Source organism: Hibiscus syriacus, unplaced genomic scaffold, assembly GCF_006381635.1.
Source record: "Hibiscus syriacus cultivar Baekdansim isolate YM2019G1 unplaced genomic scaffold, ASM638163v2 tig00112634_pilon, whole genome shotgun sequence".
Classification (NCBI taxonomy): domain Eukaryota; kingdom Viridiplantae; phylum Streptophyta; class Magnoliopsida; order Malvales; family Malvaceae; genus Hibiscus; species Hibiscus syriacus.
Genome location: NW_024063372.1, coordinates 24,328 through 43,358, shown reverse-complemented (window position 1 = coordinate 43,358; position 19,031 = coordinate 24,328). Strand labels below are relative to the sequence as shown.

The following is a 19,031-nucleotide window of genomic DNA, read 5'->3' as shown; positions in this document are numbered from 1 at the left end:
GCTAGAATTCAATAATTTGATGTTTGTAGGTTTTAGATGTGTAGAAAGTGTTGTTGATTCAATGTTTGGTTTCTGCAGGTTAATCCTGAAGTGAGTTGTGTGAAATTGATGTATGAGTGCAAAAGTTGATTTCATTATTATTTTTTTATTGTTTAATTGATTTATAAAAGATGATTTGTAAATGTTGATTTGTTTAATTGATGTGTACATAATATTTGTGCTTGTTTAATTGATTGAAATGTAATAGTTGATTTGTTGATTTCAATCTGCATTATGTTGAATGCAAAACAGACTATCGCAACGCGGAAATGACTATCGTAACGAGAGAATCGCAATGCGAAATGAAAATCGCAACGAGTGAATCGCAATGCGAAAATGAAAATCGCAACGTGAAACTAATTTCACGTTGCGATTTTCATTTTCGATTTGTTTAATTGATGTGTACATAATATTTGTGCTTGTTTAATTGATTGAAATGTAATAGTTGATTTGTTGATTTCAATCTGCATTATATTGAATGCAAAACAGACTATCGCAACGCGGAAATGACTATCGCAACGAGAGAATCGCAATGCGAAATGAAAATCGCAACGAGTGAATCATAATACGAAAATGAAAATCGTAATGCGAAACTAATTTTGCGTTGCGATTTTCATTTTCGCATTGCGATTTTCATTTCCCATTGCGATTCTCTCGTTGCGATAGTCATTTATGCGTTGCGATAGTCAATTCCACATTGCGATAGTCATTTTCGTGTTGCGATAGTCATATTCGCGTTGTGATTTCCGCGTTGCGATAGTCAAATGAATGTCTAATAAGTGATAACAACTGAACATATCATAGAAATGTTCAAACTCAAGTTACTAATACATGCCTAACTGAAAATGTTAAAAGTTCACACATAATATACACATAATACAACATACAATGTAACATCATCACTTGAAACACTAATGTAAGCAATGAATCGTTCAACATCTTCATTGTCGGTTAACAAATAAAATTTACCATTTCTCTGATAAGATAGCCTAAATCCACTTAGGGGCTCTAAATTCAATTTATTTGCAACACGTAACATTAGAGTTTCATAAGTTAACTTTTTTAATGACAGTTTTAGTTGAAGATTCATGGGTAAATGCATATATTGTAAAACACCATGAACATTCTCCCATGACCCTCCAAAACACAAATCTATCCAAACATGATCAACATTAGATGATTTCAATATTGTAAATTAATTTACTAAACAAACGAGCTGCGAAACTAAAACCTGTTGCCGGATGGGGAAGGATGTCGTTGGATATAGGAACGGATGTCGCCGGAGAGAGTGATAGATGGAGATGGAATGAGTTGCGATTTAGGGATTTAGGTTATGAGTTGCTGCTGCTGCGTAGTTATATACCCAAAACATTTGTGTTGCGAAATTAAAACCTGTTGCGAATTCAGAAATCGAGTTGCGAATTTGAAATTCAGTATTGCGATAGCCAGAATATCGTTGCGATTTACAGATTCGCATTGCGATTTAGGAAAATCGCAACACGAATTTGGGAAATCGCAATGCGATAGTCAGAATCGCGTTGCGAATCTGGAAACTGGTTTGCAATACCGGAGATCGCGTTGCGAATTATCGATCGCATTGCGATTTAGTTGGTCATTTTGGTAAATCCAAAAAAAGTTGGTTAAAATCGTATATTATAAGGCATTTTTGGTCATTGAGGTTATTTTCTCTTTAAGAAAAATAAAATTTTAGATTCGAGATCTATGTTTTATAGAGTGTGTGTATTATCAATAGATTAATTTTTTATTTTGTAAATACTATCTTATAATAATTTGATAAATTTAATAATTTTTAAATTTTCTTATAAAAAGTATTTAATTTTTTTATAAATCTAAAATAAATATAAGATATATTTATTTCAAAACTATTAATTATTTAATAATAATATTTATATTCTTGTGTACAAAACTTTAAAGTTAACAACAATATTTTATCTACTTAGGCGAATGAATTGATGTTATTTCACTCAATGGCATGATAATGTAATTTACCAAAAAGAAATATTGGGAGAAATTGGAAGTAAGTAAGAGAAAATCCAGGCCGACGTACGTGTCTTAGAATAAAGGATGTAAGTTTGTACGTGGCGAGCAAAGAAACGCAAGTCCCCACACTCTAAACTCTAACCGGCATTGCCATTGCCATTGCCATTGGCAATGGCAACGGCAACGGCTATGGCGTCCCCTACTTATCTTCCATTCTCCATTTCATAAACTCTGCTCCAGAGTTTAGTGTTTACTGGGTTTTAGGCGTAGCTAAAACTAGTTTTTAGATGGTCAGCGAATAAAGTTGTATATATATATATATATAAACGGGAGGAACTAGGAATGGCAAGCGGCGGCAGCAATGTCGTTTTAGCCTACGAAGATGCGTATACAGATCTTCACCGTCCAGCAGTGATCATTGGAGGATCCTTTGCACTTGCAGCTGTGGTTCTCACTCTCTTTCTCGTTCTCCAACATCTCAGATCATATACAAATCCTGCTGTAAGTAAATTTATCGCTCAAAGCTCACTTTCCTAAAGTGTACGTTACTCGGTACCGTTGATTGTTTGATTTTCCAGGAACAAAAATGGATTGTTGCGATTGTGTTCATTGTTCCTGTCTATGCTACTGAGTCGGTAAGTTTGCCATCTCTTTTTGTATTTGCATAACCGGATTGCTAATCTATACTCTAATTACAGCAAATCTGGTATCCGTTTTCGACATGTCTCGAACGGCTGACCGCCGAGATACTATCATTTTTTCGGATGCTTGAGAGATTCCCTCTTAGATTTTGAGCTTGAGAGATGCACTGTAGGAAGATGATAATACCGAATTGTGCTCGATCACGATGCTGGCAAAACGCGACACACCATGTTCGGATATGCCAGACATTGTGAGCACAACTATCAGTATGCCCCATATATATTTGATTTAGCTACACCGAGTGACACCAAAGTTGCAAAAACAATTCCCTTTCCCGAGTTTGAATTCGGGAGGAGCTTTCGGGACAATAAAACCTTCAAGGGCTTATGGATGTCCAAAGAGGTCCTAAGTTGTAGGGACGGAACTAGGATTGAATATCGGAGTGGTTCAAGTTGTCTAACCAATCCTCTTTTGTTGTGCTCGTTATACCAGCACAAAGTGGTTCAAGGGAAAGGCATAGTATTTTACTTGTCAGCAGGTCATGACATGTTCGGATATTAATTTGAGATATGATTTTTGGTGATATAAAAATAGAGGAGAGGAAATCTAACATACTTGTATCGGATATATCCATATATATCCTATACTCCCTCTAGTAATGCTCCTTTCAAGTGAAAAATAATCGAGAAATTTAGTTATTTCCTCCTTCCTTACTTGGAGGCAATGTGATGTCTCTTTTTCTTCGACTTCTACAGATTATATCGTTGGGGAACCCTCGATTCTCCCTTGCCTGTGACATTTTGAGAAGTTGCTATGAAGCTTTTGCTTTATATTCTTTCGGAAGCTATTTGATTGCTTGTATAGGTAATTAGGCAAGCACCATTTTATTATGATCATATAATATCTTGAACGGAAGGGAAAACATGCTTCAATATTAACTTGATTACTTCACCAAGCGTGCTTCATTTAAGCATAAGAAAGTTTGTATCAGGAGGTGAAAGAAGAGTTATTCAGCTTCTCGAAAACGAATCTATAAAACGGCTGGGTAAGCCATTGCTAGAAAGAGAAGAACAACAAGAAGAAATACATCAGAAGTCATTCAGCAACTTCTTCTTCCGTCCGTCTCTCATTGGAAAAGACCTGCTCACGATAGAAAGATTCGGTCTCGTCCAATATGTAAGGCATGACAATATTTATATGACTATCATTTGATTATGTTTGTGATGATTTCGTTGAATGTGATATCTGCTGGTTAACTCAGATGATTCTGAAGACATTCTGTGCATTTTTAGCACTGTTATTGGAGGTCTTTGGTGTTTACGGCGATGGTGAATTCAAATGGTACTATGGGTATGCACGATAGCCTTTTGTACAATCCCTTATCAAGTGTAAGCAGTCGAATGCCAAATGCGGATTTACAATTCTAAGTCCTTGTACCTCTCTGCTCTCTTGCAGGTACCCATATATAACAGTAGTTATGAACTTCAGTCAAATGTGGGCACTATATTGCCTTGTGCAGTTCTATGATGTAACTCATGAAAGGCTTAGATCTATAAGGCCACTGGCAAAATTTATCAGCTTCAAAGCCATTGTCTTTGCCACTTGGTGGCAAGGAGTAGGCATTGCTCTTCTTTGTGCATATGGGGTTCTGCCCAAAGAAGGGAAAATGCGGACTGCGTTGCAAGACTTTTTGATTTGTATTGAAGTAAGTCGTTTGTGAGGGACATCTCTGTTCGAACTTTTTGCATCTTTGGACAATACCAAGAATGATATATTTGTGGTTGGCAGATGGCAATTGCAGCGGTTGCTCATATATTTGTCTTCTCTGCTGAACCTTACCAATTTCTCCCGGATCCAGAGAACAGAAAGGAAAAGGTTGCCACGGAAACGACCAAAGCAGTAGTGAAGGTAGAACAAAACAATGAGGAAACACCAGCTGTGCTAGAAAAAACAAAAACTCAGGTGGAGGCACCTGGAACAAGCATCAAAGAGAGTGTCCAAGACATAGTTGTCGAAGGTGGTCAGAGGGTAAGTCGTATTCCTTCGATGCTGCATATTAGAAACATTTTCATACTTCGAAAGTCAATGGAAACTGTATCATACACAGGTTGTAGAGGATGTTGTGTTAACTATTAATCAAGCAATAGGACCCGTGGAGAAAGGTGTGACAAAAATCCAGGAGACTTTCCACATGAAAACAGATTCAGATGAAGATCATGTTGAGTCCAAGTTGGATGTCGAGGAACATGTTGAACAGCATCTTCCGGCGGATGCTAGTCGTTCTGAGCCCCATGTCTAAGGATTGCTACTCAAGATAAGTGATAAAATTGCATGTACCATATTTCCAGTTCTGAAATAATCCATATATCACATTCATTCTTCCAAGTTTTCGATTTTACATACTCTGATGCCGCAAATGTGAATATTGGATGCTTCAAACTGAAGTAACATTTCAATTAATATCATTTTACACATTATAAACACCAATATACAACGATGTTTTAATCTCTGGGAATGCGTTTATTAGCCATCTTTGTCTGAGGCACAGTTGTGAGAGCAAAATCGAAGGCAGCCGAAGCAAAAGCCCACAGCAGCATATAGCGGGTTAATATAGTGGCCAAATTGATCATTTTAAGATCTTGGGAAAAGGGTCTACTACCCTTCTTAAGGGCAGAAAAGTGAGCAAAATTGACAGCAGCCAATGCATGCAACAACACCGAGTAGTTGTGTTAATGCAGCGGCACATTGATTACTCATCTTTGAACAGCATTGGATGCAGCACATGCAACAGCAACTTGTAAACAGCCGAGCACAGCAATTTGAAGTTGCCTTGTTAAGGATTTCGACGACTTCCGGTGGAATTTCTTTTTCGGATCCAAATGAATGTTTTCGGTGGTCGCAATCAGATTGCCGAAACCGACTGTAAGTACTTGAAGCAATACCTTTTCAGGCTCTGAAGGCTCCAAAAGTTTAATAGCATCGCCTTTCTTCGATGCCTGTACTCCGATAACCCAATCGTCTTTGTAAGATTAAAAAGAAAAGATATGCCAGCATGACTTGGCGTGGATAATACTGAGGTTTCCTGTTGCTATCCTATTCTCAAGTAATACAACACGGGAATATTCAGAGATATTGCAAGTTCTTATGCTCAAATTGGCAATCCGCCATTTACAAGCCAATAGCATCAGAAACGGTTGTTACTATAGGAGCAAAATGTCAAGAATACTGAGGAACAAACCTGCTCCTCGAGTTGCTCATTTTCCGAAAACCATGCTTGCGCTGTGAGTAGATCGATCTGTTGCCTCGCTATAACCTGCAAGAGAAGAATGAAAACGTATAGAACACTCCGACAGAATATCATTGAAGCTACACAGGCAAAAACATTCAAATTGCAACAGGTACTAGAGGAGTTACTTTGTCAAGAGGTATGCCCTTGGCTTTTTCTATCTTCAAGTCGACGATAAAACTACTCGAATCTCCTAAGATGCCTTTAGCTTTAAGAGTGTCCGGGAAACTGCCTCGGTATCTCCCACAGATTACGAACGGGCTTTCAGATGAAAGATCGGGAATACGTGAAGAGTACACCTACACTGGACATCGGAGAACAAACACTGTGCAGATATGGGTAAAAAGAAAATCTACATTGCAATACTGGGAACATGATGATTGCTAACAAGGTGTAGAGAAAATACGAATACATAAACAACACATTCTCGAACACGGGTATGGAGACATGACCGTCAGAATAAACATAGTCATGTAAGATATATATTCGTATACGACACTCATATCCGAGTCTAGGTAACATATAAATAGAGAATTGGTAACCTTGAGGAAAATGAAATGTCATAGATGAATGCAACTCATAAAGGCCCTCAGACACATACCTCTGTTTGCTCATGATCATGAGCTGCGTCAATGGTTATGTTTGCAAGGACAGTGGATAAACCTTTACAAAATAGGTTTTGCATCCGAGGCTTGATTGAATCTGAAAAAAAGATTAGTAAAATTAATGATATACGACATATTTCCACAGATCGCTTGGTAAGGAGCTTGAAGTCGAAATACGTACAAACATGGATCAAGAGCAGAGCCATATTCTCTCTGGCTAATCATGGACACCATGCGCAGGAAAGGGTGATTGCAGAATGATCCTGCAATATCCTTGAACAAGTTAACTAGAAGCTATGGTGTTCATCTGCAATTAATGCTATGCTTATAGCTGAAAACACAGGATCTAAACAACTGAACTTATTTACCGATGCCAAAAGTATGTATCCGTGGGCAAAATGGCCCTCCATTTTTCAGAACTTTATCCTCTCATCTTCAACGGCCCCATCGGTGACGAGAAAACCATAGGAATCGAACCTTGTGTGTTTTACAGCATATCAACTACCTGACAAAAGTAAGCAAAAGATAATAAGCTGCATTTCCTATTCTCTTGAACCAATACAGGAAACATGATGAAGTTTAATAAAATAACAAATGAAATGTGTAATCACCTTTTGAAGTGGAATAAAGATATTTGTACCAGCCCCCTCACTATGGTCCTTGGCTATCCATTCAGAGGCCCTTTCAGTTTCTTCCTCGGAAGCCGATACCATGGATTTGCTAAATAGGAAAGTCTCATCACAAAAAGCTATGATGTTAAATGAATCTTGTGGACTGAGCTTAGAAAGGGCTGTATTTATTGCATTCTTGGTACTCTCAAACGACTTCCCTTGCATGATGCCACTTATGTCAACAACAAATATGACATCCTTTCTGAATACCTATAAATCCAACAGGCTGAAGATATATACCTGCGAGAATAATCAAATGTAGAAGCCAAGGCAGGAAACAAATGGTAAACCAACCTTTGTATTGCTCTGACTTCCAGGGAAAAGGGCACCTCCGAATATGTTACTGGAAGAAACCTATCAAGATGTAAACAAGATGAGATCGTAAGTATCATCAAAACTCTATTTTAATCAAGACTTGAGGCTGTTTTGTAGTTCTACAAGAAAAGATGGTATGCAAACAAGCCGATCCAAATTCTTACACTATATGATAAACACAAGTCAGTTTCGGACCATGTGAGAACATCTGCTTCATATAAGAAACCAATCTCCCCTCTCTCATGTCTTAATTCCTGAAATATTGAACAATAAATAGAATAAAAGGATGGAAAAAAAGAATATCATTAATTAAGTCCAAAAGAATCAAACACGAGTTAAATGGTCCTTAATCGAATATGCACCTTAAAAGGATGACTAGTTGCCTGGACCATTCCAGTCGCAAAACCAGAGTTCACACTCAATTGTATCTTTTCTTTTCTTGCAATTTTCTTTATTGAAGGATTAACAAACTCACAAAAACTGAAGGGCACAGCCTAAAAAGAAAATTGAGAGGAATGATTATAAGTTTGAGACATTGATGCACCTTTGGTATTGTTATGGTAAATATATGAGGATTCAGAAACTCTCCATCTTCTGGTTTGGCTGTGTTATGAATACCCTTACTTTCTTCTACTCCAATCAGTTGAGAGGAATATGATTTTGTAGGAAGATCAACCTCAACGCCTAGAATTGAACCCTGTTAGCCAAGTAATACATTATCGCTTGCTTGACACCATTAACAAGCACCTTCAAACACTAAATTTAACCAAAAGAACATGTATTTAGCTTGTAGAGAGAACAGAAATCAATACACAAAATCAATTCTTTCCCTTATAGCTATTATCAAGTTGTTGATTAAGTTGTCGCTGTTACCAAGTCCTTGATCAAGAAAATCCACTATTTAAGGCGAGCTTTCCAACAACGTTTTTGGGTCATCAACACCTGTACAGTCATAAGTAATGTTAACCATATAATTTTTGAAGAAAAAATGTTTATCTTTGAAAAGTGTTTTTGGAGTCAAAATTATATTTTAACATTTATTTAATATCTTACGGTAAATTTATATCTAAAATAATCATTTATCTTTTCAAAAACACATTTAAAAATAATATTAAAAATCTTAAATCTTAAACTTAAAAATAATCATATATTTCGTAGTTTGACTAGTATCATTAATGTTATATTATCTAATTGATTGTGAGTTTAAATGTATTTAAACAAATATTAACATTCAATTCAGAGATTTGGGCTCTAACGCATACGAGTGCATATTAGCCTTCAATCTAGAAATTAAAAAGATTATAAATAATTTAAGTATTGTATAGAAAATACTAATTATAATATATATAGATATAGATACATAATTTTTGGAATCTCAAATATAAGGTCTCGATCTTTACCAACTTTGCTAAAGTTGACATTATTTTCTTAAAAACGCTATTTCCAGTACATAAAAAAAGAGCATGTGCTTTTGTTTTAGCCTTTTTAGATGGACTAATAGTATATAAAGGATCAAACCATGCTAATTGAAAGCATGAGAACTAAATCACACATTTAAGAATAGTAGAGGGTCAAAAAATCCGGCTAAACACATTATTTCGTGATTTTTTTTTCTACAACATTATCTCGTCAATTTAGCTAAAAAAAAAACCATATTTTGACAATTGAACAAGGAAGACGGGAGATTGAACGGTGGATACGTGGCGGCTCGAAATTGGGTGGAAAGTCGTTCGTAAAAATTTGTGTCGTGTCTATGCTGGGTTCGTTTTTTCAGTTGAACATATTTGGTCTAATTAAAACATTCATATCTCAACTTTACAAAAAATGAAATTTGTTTTTCTCTATTTTAATTAATTAGAATTTAGCCCTTATATTTTATATAAAAAAAGAAATTAATTTAGTTGTAGTAAAGACATAAACTTGAATTACTGATTTGCGTTAATTTATTGCTAATAATTTGTTGAATTATTGTTTCATAAGATTTGACAGTATCATCCAATTGGACTATGTTTTCAACTTTTACAAAGTACAATAACCAAAAATTGACAAATTAAGGTAGATGGACTTACTTTCTCAATCTAAATAAAGTAAACGGATGAATTTTATAATTACACCAAGAGTACATCTCAAACAAGGGACTACGAATATACGATGGTCTGGCGAAGCAGAATATAGTAAACGCATCTTAAATTCAAACTGGGTAGTTACTTATTTTGGTTATGACCAACTATCAACGGCTATAATTCAATACAATATCTTTTGTCCATCTCTTCTCCAATATCCAACTCTATATCCCCCTTTCGTCCTATTTTTCTATCCGTTGTAAGCATTTGTCTTCCTCGGCGGCAACAGAAGTACCTAGTTTCAGGCTAAATTTACTCCGATGCTTCATCCTGTCAAGATCGGAATGCTTAAGCTCAAAAAGGAAATTGATATACATGACTAAGCTGAAAAAATCTAGAGACTAAGTCTATGAATACGCGAACCATCAAAATTTGTGGTTCTACAACACATATGAGCCTAGGATCGACATGGAAGTCTTGCCACAGAAGATGCGGTAAGAGGATGCCGCCAAGAGTATGTTCAACCGATTATAGGAACATGCAGCAGTTTCGTGTCTCGGGTCATGCTGCAAGGATTTTTCATTTAGTAACGACCATGTTGGATTAAATTTGTGCAAAGAGGATTTCATTCCATGTGTCGGGAACACCGGGCAAACACCAATGCAGGCAGTCTTGGACTCCAGACGCTGATGTAGTAATGAAACGGGATATGTGACCCTCATCTCTCACCTGAGACAAAGCTGTTATGTCCAGAAGCTTAACCCCTGTCCCTCTCACGGCACTGGCAGCGATAGGATCACTAGACTCTTCTTGTAATACTTCTTTATCTATGGACATTGGTCTAGTATTGTTGCAGCTCCCTCCTGTGTTCCAATCCCCATTTACAAAATGCCTAGGGGAGATGCTCCGATAAAAGGCTTTCAGACGAGGATGCTTCGGGAGCTGAAAGTCCAGCCATTTCACAGTATTGTGGATTGTAAAGTTCTTGGCACGTCCCATATCTGCTAACATCCTGTTGGTGTTGGGTGCACCCCCAAGATACATGACCCACCTGTTAGCCCTGAGTTTCCCTCTATTCCAATGGTGTCCCGTGTTGAGAACCAAGACATCAATTTTGTGCATAAACTGGCGCAAAAATGACGGAGGTCGATCAAGATGCATTGCATACTCTGTTTGTGGGTCCTTGACATTAAGAGGTTCTAATTCACAGAGGCCTGAAGACCAATAGTAAAGGACAGTAGTATTGGTGCTGAGAAACCGGTAAGCCCAACCATCAGGACGTACACCACCGGGTGGTATGACAAGTCCATACTCGTTTCCCACATCGAGGACATCTGAACTATCCTTACCAGCTGTTATCATGCACATTAGAGACTGGAACTGCTGCCTACCCAATGAATCTCCAACAAAAGCTAAAGTTTTGTCTTTCATCCTGTAATTGCATAAAAAAATATGTAAATGGTCCAACAAATATTGGTTATATTTAAACAAGTAAATGGAACAACCAGTTGATGCTCATATAAATTCTGACCAAGTGAAACAACACATCTGGAAAGAGAAGAGAGTGTATTTATAAGGATAAAGCCAGAAGCCCAATCAATGAAACCCAAGCGTTAGAACTTCAGAACAATCAAATATCAGTTCTTCACTTCTTCTGATAGGTTAAGTTGGAAGCACCATGTGAAGAGTGATAACATGTTCAAACAGAAAAAAATGAAAATCTATGACAGAGATATAAATACCGTTTTAAGAACTTCGGCCCTTCAAATTCTTCTGTTTCACAATCTTTTGGTTGCCATCTTAGCTTCTCAAATGCAAAATCTTGACGCTGCATCAAACGGCAAGCCCACATTGGTGCTAGCCATTGCTTACAACCAAACCCAGAATACAAAGGCCGTCTATCATCTATAACCCATTTTCCTTTTGCATAATTACAGACTGGAGAAAGTATCAGATAAAATTAAAGTAATCAGCAACATCTCACAATGTGGAACTAACAGATCCAACATCTAAATGTTCAGAGAGAGAGAGAGAGCATAAAAATCATAACCACGGGTAGCTTGCAACCACCAACTACATGACTATGAACTATAAAATCCATACTCCTCATTTTCCCAAAAGGACTCGTGTTCAATGCCTATTTGGACATGACTATGTGGGTATGATCAAATATATAGAAAAACTTATAAAAGATTGAGCATACTCGTGCCTATATATAACCTTACAGTACTGACCCCTTTGCCTGGGTAATGTAGACTAGGAATGTGACAAAATAATGGAAACAAAAATTGATTCAAAGATTGGATGGCATTACATCCATGTAATAGCATGCAAAACCAATGTGTGAGGTTTGAAAAAAGATATCGATAACAAAACAAATAACTCTTGGCTAATATTTTTACTTTCTATCATTTGCTTTAAAAACCTCAATCAACAAAAGATTGGTTCATACACAATAGTATCAATCAAGTTGACGAACGCATATTTTCCTCAACCATAATGTATATATCAACAAAATCAATAGGCAGAATTCCATCTCTGCAATTTCCAGCAAAATCATACAGGATTATAAATGTGGAAAATATGAATAGTTCATATGCTCTAATAATCATTGATGACTTCAAAATAAGACGGATAAGAAGGCAGGAAAACAACTGATCTCCAATTCCGATGAAAATGCTTCATCTAAACAAACAAGTCTGCAAATGTTGATCAAACTCAGAGAGATCTATACACACATCGACATTGGCCATTGGAAGCCTCATAGTTCAGATTGTAGCTAAAAATTATAAACTTGAGTCGGTGAGAATATTGGTATTTCTCAACAAGACCATGATTGAGCATAACAGCTATTCTAAAACAATATCTGCTGCAATATTCACAATTTTGATTTTTTTTTTCTTCAGACAAACAGAAAAGTAGCTTACTTTTTTTGTGAATAGGAACAGTTTCAAAGTCTGAAGAACTTTTGGTGGAATCAATAGTTGTCTTATCCAGATGATGTTCCTCTTTGTTATGTATGAATTCCCTTTGTGTCGATGTAGACATTTCTTCTCTCACATGTCTTTTGGGTTCTAAAGGTACTCTTTTAATATCTGCACCAGATATGACAAGGAAAGTAATTGTGAGCAATACAGTCAAGTATCAAGATTCATTATCATTTGGCAATTCAGCATTAACATATGCTAATAAATTATTGTCTGCTTGAGCAGTACACCAAACAATATACAATCTGTATGCAGATTTTTTTTAGGCTGCCGGTTATTGAAAAGCATCAAGCTTACTAACAGAACACATGGCTATTGGCCTCTATGCAGAAAGTTTCTAGGACTGATAATGCACCTTTTATAATAAAAATAATTTACTCATATAATATAATGCATTAGAAAGAAAAAGAGACAAATAGCTTCATATGGGCTTAGTTGGGCACGCCTGTGAAGCTAGGGAGGGCTGAAATATGAGTAGGGGAAAAAATGCTTTAGCCCCAATAAACAGAGTGAAAAACTAATAAATAGCAGACTGAAGAAATGAGATAGATTCAACGAAACCTGGAGAGAGCAGCAACAAGTGATTTTTAGATGGTAGCGAGGGAGTAAGTACTGGATTTTTGTCGAATGTCCACATAAGAATAGTTGCACCCATAAAAATAATGAGAAGGATAGACAGCTCTTTTGGCCTCCATCTTAATTTGTAAGGCCCTACTTTCATCCTACAAAAACATTAAAAGTAAGACGTCAAAACATCTCTGAAGGCAGAAAGTAATTCACAGAAGAACAGAGCGCAAATGAAGGCAGAAATATCAATGAAAAAGAACAGAAACAAAAAATCAGGTCGATGGGCAGCACTCTCTCGAGTAGTGTAAGACAAAGGTACAAAGAGCATTAAGTTTTGAATGAAAAAGAAATGCACTTCCTGCTTCCAAAACACTTCGCTTGTTTTTACGCTGATTTATCAAGGAAATAATAATGATCAGAGATTCTATTGCTGTCAAGTGCCAACTTACTAAACCATCTGTTACAAGAGCTAGACGATGGAGTTATAAAATTCACAAAATGATAAGCTGATTAAGTTATGAACACAAATGTTTGACATGAAAAGCACGGGAAACATTCTAAACCTGTTGTTTGGGAAGTAACCTCACTCCCTTATCTAATTCAATCACAAACATGCAAAAACCATATGGTGACCAAACTTACACTAAGGAGAGCCATTTGCTGGAAAATCAACAAATCTAAGCCAAACAAGCTTGATTCAATTATCCATCAACAATCTCCATGAATTTTAGTTTAAGCTTATAATCAACATTTAGACTATTATATAACCAAAATTTCCATCGTGCACCGCGTTTCCTTATTCTCTAACCACACTTTTAATTATAAACAATTCGCCTCGTGAACTAAAAGCGAGATTGACAGTCTTTATAGACATTATATAAAATCAATGCCTAATAACTTAAAAAAAAGAAAAGAAAACAAAAACAACAACTTTATCCAAAATCACAATCATCTAAATAATAACACGAAGAAAACGAAATTAAAAGAAATTACAATCTACATTAATGCCGGCAGGATTCTGTTCCAAACTCAAGATCAGACGGCTCTGATCTATCGAAAATGATTTACGGGAAATTGAATTCAAACTTGGGAGAAAATTACCTGGGACGCATCGATATCTGAAGCAAAAACGTTAGCAATTTCCGTGCAACAATGCTTTTTCTTGTTGATGACTAATTAAAGAACGTAGGAAAAAAGTAGTTGGAGTAAGCAAATAAAACAATTTAAAAAATATTGTTTGTGGGTCAATGGAGGAGCGTTTCTTGACAGCATTGTTCTGTGTGAAGACATGGAGACCGTACGGAAAGCGGAGCATTGCTTTGAACGTGGGGAGGGAAGGGGACGGAGCTATTTATATACAAATAAAAGATAATCAAGAAATGGGAGGTCAAGAATGTGATGCAAACGAGGAATATTTTAGAATCAACTTGGAAATTAATTATCATGCTAATTGCATATTTCTATACAATTTTTAAATAAAATTATAAAAAAAATTATTAATTTATGAAATGAATATGCGTTTAGAAAAAAAAGGTGTACATAAATTGTCTTCGACTATACGGTATTCTTTTGAATATTTATACTGTTAAAAATTATAAAATACTCTCCTGATTATAAGACGTTGTTCTGTTAAGTCTATCGACTATTAAAAGTTATAAAATGGTCACACAACTATTCATATGTTTCAAACTTATCATTTTTCGTTAAAAAATGACGATATTCTGAGATAAACGTTAACATGTTAACTGCGATATGATAATCATTTAAGATTTTGGGATTGTCGTAACCGGTTTTTGTCCGGGCACGAGATATTAAAATCGGCGGGGAAATTGATGTTAATAAATAATTTTGAGAATAATTTGTGAGTCGCCATCGACCTTTTGGATTAGGTAGGTCGAATACCTAAAAATTTTCTTTTAAAATAGTTTTTAAGAAAACCATATTTAAAAGATGAACTGATCTGCGTTTTATAACCAAAAATTTGTTCTTTTTAATAATAAAAAGGGATTCGTGGTCGGTTACGTTTAGGGAAGGATTAGCACCCCTACAACGCCCAAAATTGGTACTTATTAATTATATAAATTGTCTCTATTATTAAAAATTTTAAAAATTCAAAATATATTTAATTTATAATCCTATTATTTCAAAAATATTTAAAAATATCGGAAAAGGACTTCTAGTTGCCTTAAGACAGCTCTTTTCTTTGATATTGATAAATATTAATTTAAATTAAATAATATATTTTTTATAATTTTTAATTTTAAAATACCAGAATAGGACATCCAGTTGTATTAAGACTGTCCTTTTCTTCGATATTGAAAAATAAATATTAAAATAATTTATTTAAAATAAATATTTATTTATTATATATATACTTATGACTACATAATAAAAATATTTATAAACAAGTAAAATTAAAATAAAAATACAATTAGAACTATATATTTAAAAGCAATAAAATAAATAAAAATATTTAAAATTATTGACTAAATTATAGTAAATTAAAATTAAAAACCTAATTCAATATTAATCAAAATTATAGGGATTAAACATATCATTTTCCTTATTTATTAATTTGGTGACTAAAATAAAATTATATAAAATTCATATATCAAATTAAAAATATGAACTCAGGATTAAAATATTATTTATTAAAATTAAGGGACTAAATATGTTATTTATCCTAAATATTTATAAATACAGTTAAGGGCTAAAATATAAAAAAATAAAATTTAGAAACCAAATTAAAAGGATTATAAATTTGATTTAGTGACTAAAATGTAAAGTTTACAAGTCAGGATAACTGCGGAAAGGGTTTAACCTTTACCAAATTACACAGGTACCCCTCATCAAAACGGCGTCGTTTTGATGAGGGTATTAATACCCAAACGGCTGGCCTCTCTTGGGCTATTATTTTCATTTGCCTGGTTTTGCTTCTCTCTCTACAGAGAGAGAAGCTCTCATTTTTCTTCACCGGAGAAGAGAACCGGTCTCCGTTTCCGGCGACGATCGCCGCCGCCGGCCACCGTTAACGGTGGCCGGAAATTACAAAACCCATCCTAAATCGAAGCCCGCTTTTTTCTATACCCGAATCTAAGGTTGTTTTAGCTTAAAACCTTACCAATCGTCGTAGATCTAGGATAGTTCTCTTCGATGTTTCGGTTCTCCGGTGGTTCGTAGAGGCTCTTCTTTGGTAAGTTGCTTTCCCGTTTCTTCTTTATTTCTTTTCTTGTTGTTGTCGCGATTGTTTTGCTCTCTTTTGTTTGTTTTCTTTGGTTGTTATCACCTCTGTTTCCTGCTGTGGTGTTTTTGTTTTCCGTTTCTTTCTCCTCTCCTCCTTGTTGCAGGTGTGATCGATGGCTTTTATAGCCATCGATGATGTGGCTCTCGGACTGGTTAGAGGAATGAAGTTTGGTGAGTCACCGAGCTACATGGTGACTCACCATAGAGCTCGACATGTGGAGGGGCAGTTGGCTTCTGGAGGTTTCTGGCGAAGCGGCGACTTCGTGGCGTGGCACTGGCAGCTGGCTGAGACGCCGACGTGGGGCGGCTGGACTGCATCAGGGCCTTTGGGTTGGGCGGCTGGGACTTAGATACAAACTCTAAATGGGTTTAGGGTTACATATTTGGGCTTTTGGGTTGGGCCGGATTTGGCCCGTTTGTAATAATAATTAATAATAATATTAGTAATAATAATAATTAGTAATTATAATTATAATAATAATAATTATAATAATAATAATAATAATAATATTTAAATGAAAAAATGAGTATCTTCAGGGATCATATTTTATTATATCACAATTAGCATGTTAACGTTAAACTCAAATTACCTTTCATTTTTTAACAAAAAAAAGACGAGTTTTGAACATATGAATATTTGGCTGACCATTTTGTAACTTTTAATAGCGGTGGACTCTACAAAACAATGTCCTATAATCAAGAAATCATTTCATAATTTTTAATAGTCGAATGACTCGATAAAATAACATCCTATAGCCGAGACCATATTTTTACTTTATCCTATAAAAATACATTTTTCTTGTCAAATTATCCTTAATTATTATCGTTTACATTTTAAAATTATATTATTACAAAATAATTTTAAGTAAATTACAAATTTCATCAAATCGATAATATTTATACTTTTATTATATAGTATAATAATTTACAAATCCAAAATAAATAGTATTTTTTTTCATTTTCACTTCATTTCGTATTTTTCAAAATTATTTTAATAAATATTAAATAAAAAAATCTGAATATCTAACTAATATCTAATATATATTAAAATTTTAGAAATAAAAATCCATCAAATTCAAATACATAAATTTTATTTAGTTATTTTATTCTAAACCTAATTTTCTTTACATCTATATCTATAATTTATATCCATATATAAAAAATATACTATTTATATATATTAATATATATTTAATAAAATATATCGAATATATATATATATATATATATAATAATAAATTATGTATGTGTAGACACTAATTTCTCACCCATCTCCCTGTTTTTCTGCCGATGACTCCTCACAACCCTTGCACCAGATTTCTCGGCACACTCAACCACCAAGCGGCAACCCCTCGTCAACAACTGAATCCCGGTGATCTCGGGATTGAGTGGAAACAACCCCCCAACTCACCTATAAGTACCTGCAACATGGTAGAACAAGGGGGAAGGCAAGGAATGGTGGTGATGCCATGACAAAACCCACTTAGACAGTTGCAGACAGTTTCCTTACCCGTCGAGGCTGCCGTGGTTGCCACCACTAGCGCCGCTCAGGGCGCTACCATCAGTGCTTTCACGGGTACCCTCACCAACGATGTCTCCTTCTCTCTTTCAACTCCTCGGGCTTCCCTCGACCTTTTATCTCCCAAACCTCATCGACCCCAAAGCGACCACTCCATTCTCTTCTCCCAACGATGAGACCTCAACAACCGTGGTAAGGGTTCGAAGAGATCCCCATCGTGATGGCCAGAGGTTTCAGAGGATCCGAATTTGCTACATGCGTGGAGGTAAGGAACCATTGTTTCGAGGGGCTCGTACGCAGAGTGCTCGGGAGAACCGATCACCAACACTGATGATGGGGATGGCTTGCTTGCCGGATCTGGGACCACCTGTTGTTCATGTCTCGTGCAACTCACACAAGCTAAGGAAAGGAGAAGGCAGAAGCACTCACGCGTAAAATGAATGGGGATGCACAGATTTGGGTTTTGTGGATTTTCCTGGGTAAACTACACTCAAAGCCACTAATGTTTATAGATTTCAACTTTTATAGATTTCAACTTTTATAGATTTTTAACTTTCAGTCTATAAACTTTACTCTGAATTCAATCTAACCCCTAATTTATTTTTATGATTTGATCTAATATTATTATTTAATTATTATTCTATTTTCACTAACATTTTTTTCTTTTCACAGGTTTTTTTTTCGTTCATTTTATTACTTTTAAAATATTAATTTTTTTTCTTTGATTTATTTAGTATTTATTTATTATTTCTTATCTAATATTTTTTGACTTTTTAGGGGAATTTTTTTAATCGATCAAAGGTAATTAATTCAAATTGAATTTCAAATTTTAATTTCAATTTCAATTTTTCGCAACTAAGACAGTCGTTAAATTAATTGGTACCGAAAGGGCGGTGCAAGGGTGCTAATCCTTCCTTGACCGTAACCGACTCCCGAGCCCGACACATTTCTGGTAAAACGCAGATCAGGTAAGATGGTGTCCGATCTACCTAAATATCATTTTAAAATGATCGGTGGCGACTCTAACCCAATCAATTCAAGTTGAAGCCCAATTCCGGGCCCAACCGAAAGACGGTTGCGACAGCTTGGCGAC

The 19,031-nt window shown here is 35.4% G+C and overlaps 2 protein-coding genes across 2 annotated transcripts; one reads left to right on the top strand and one right to left on the bottom strand.

Moving 5' to 3' along the window:
- The first annotated feature begins 2,377 nt into the window (after nucleotides 1–2,377).
- On the top strand, nucleotides 2,378–4,981 carry LOC120182254 (protein LAZ1 homolog 2). The gene is made up of 8 exons (XM_039187249.1): nucleotides 2,378–2,541; nucleotides 2,619–2,675; nucleotides 3,438–3,546; nucleotides 3,674–3,858; nucleotides 3,944–4,032; nucleotides 4,138–4,387; nucleotides 4,471–4,710; nucleotides 4,790–4,981. Exons 1-8 carry the CDS (start codon nucleotides 2,383–2,385, stop codon nucleotides 4,979–4,981), a joined length of 1,281 nt encoding a protein of 426 aa, XP_039043180.1. The 5' UTR covers nucleotides 2,378–2,382.
- Nucleotides 4,982–9,839: 4,858 nt separating this feature from the next.
- Nucleotides 9,840–14,318, bottom strand: LOC120182248 (protein trichome birefringence-like 16). The gene is made up of 5 exons (XM_039187245.1): nucleotides 14,278–14,318; nucleotides 13,171–13,331; nucleotides 12,550–12,717; nucleotides 11,365–11,560; nucleotides 9,840–11,054 (listed from the first exon to the last, which is right to left on the bottom strand). The coding sequence occupies exons 1-5, from the start codon at nucleotides 14,286–14,288 to the stop codon at nucleotides 10,226–10,228; spliced, it is 1,365 nt and encodes a 454-aa protein (XP_039043176.1). The 5' UTR covers nucleotides 14,289–14,318; the 3' UTR covers nucleotides 9,840–10,225.
- Nucleotides 14,319–19,031: the final 4,713 nt, after the last annotated feature.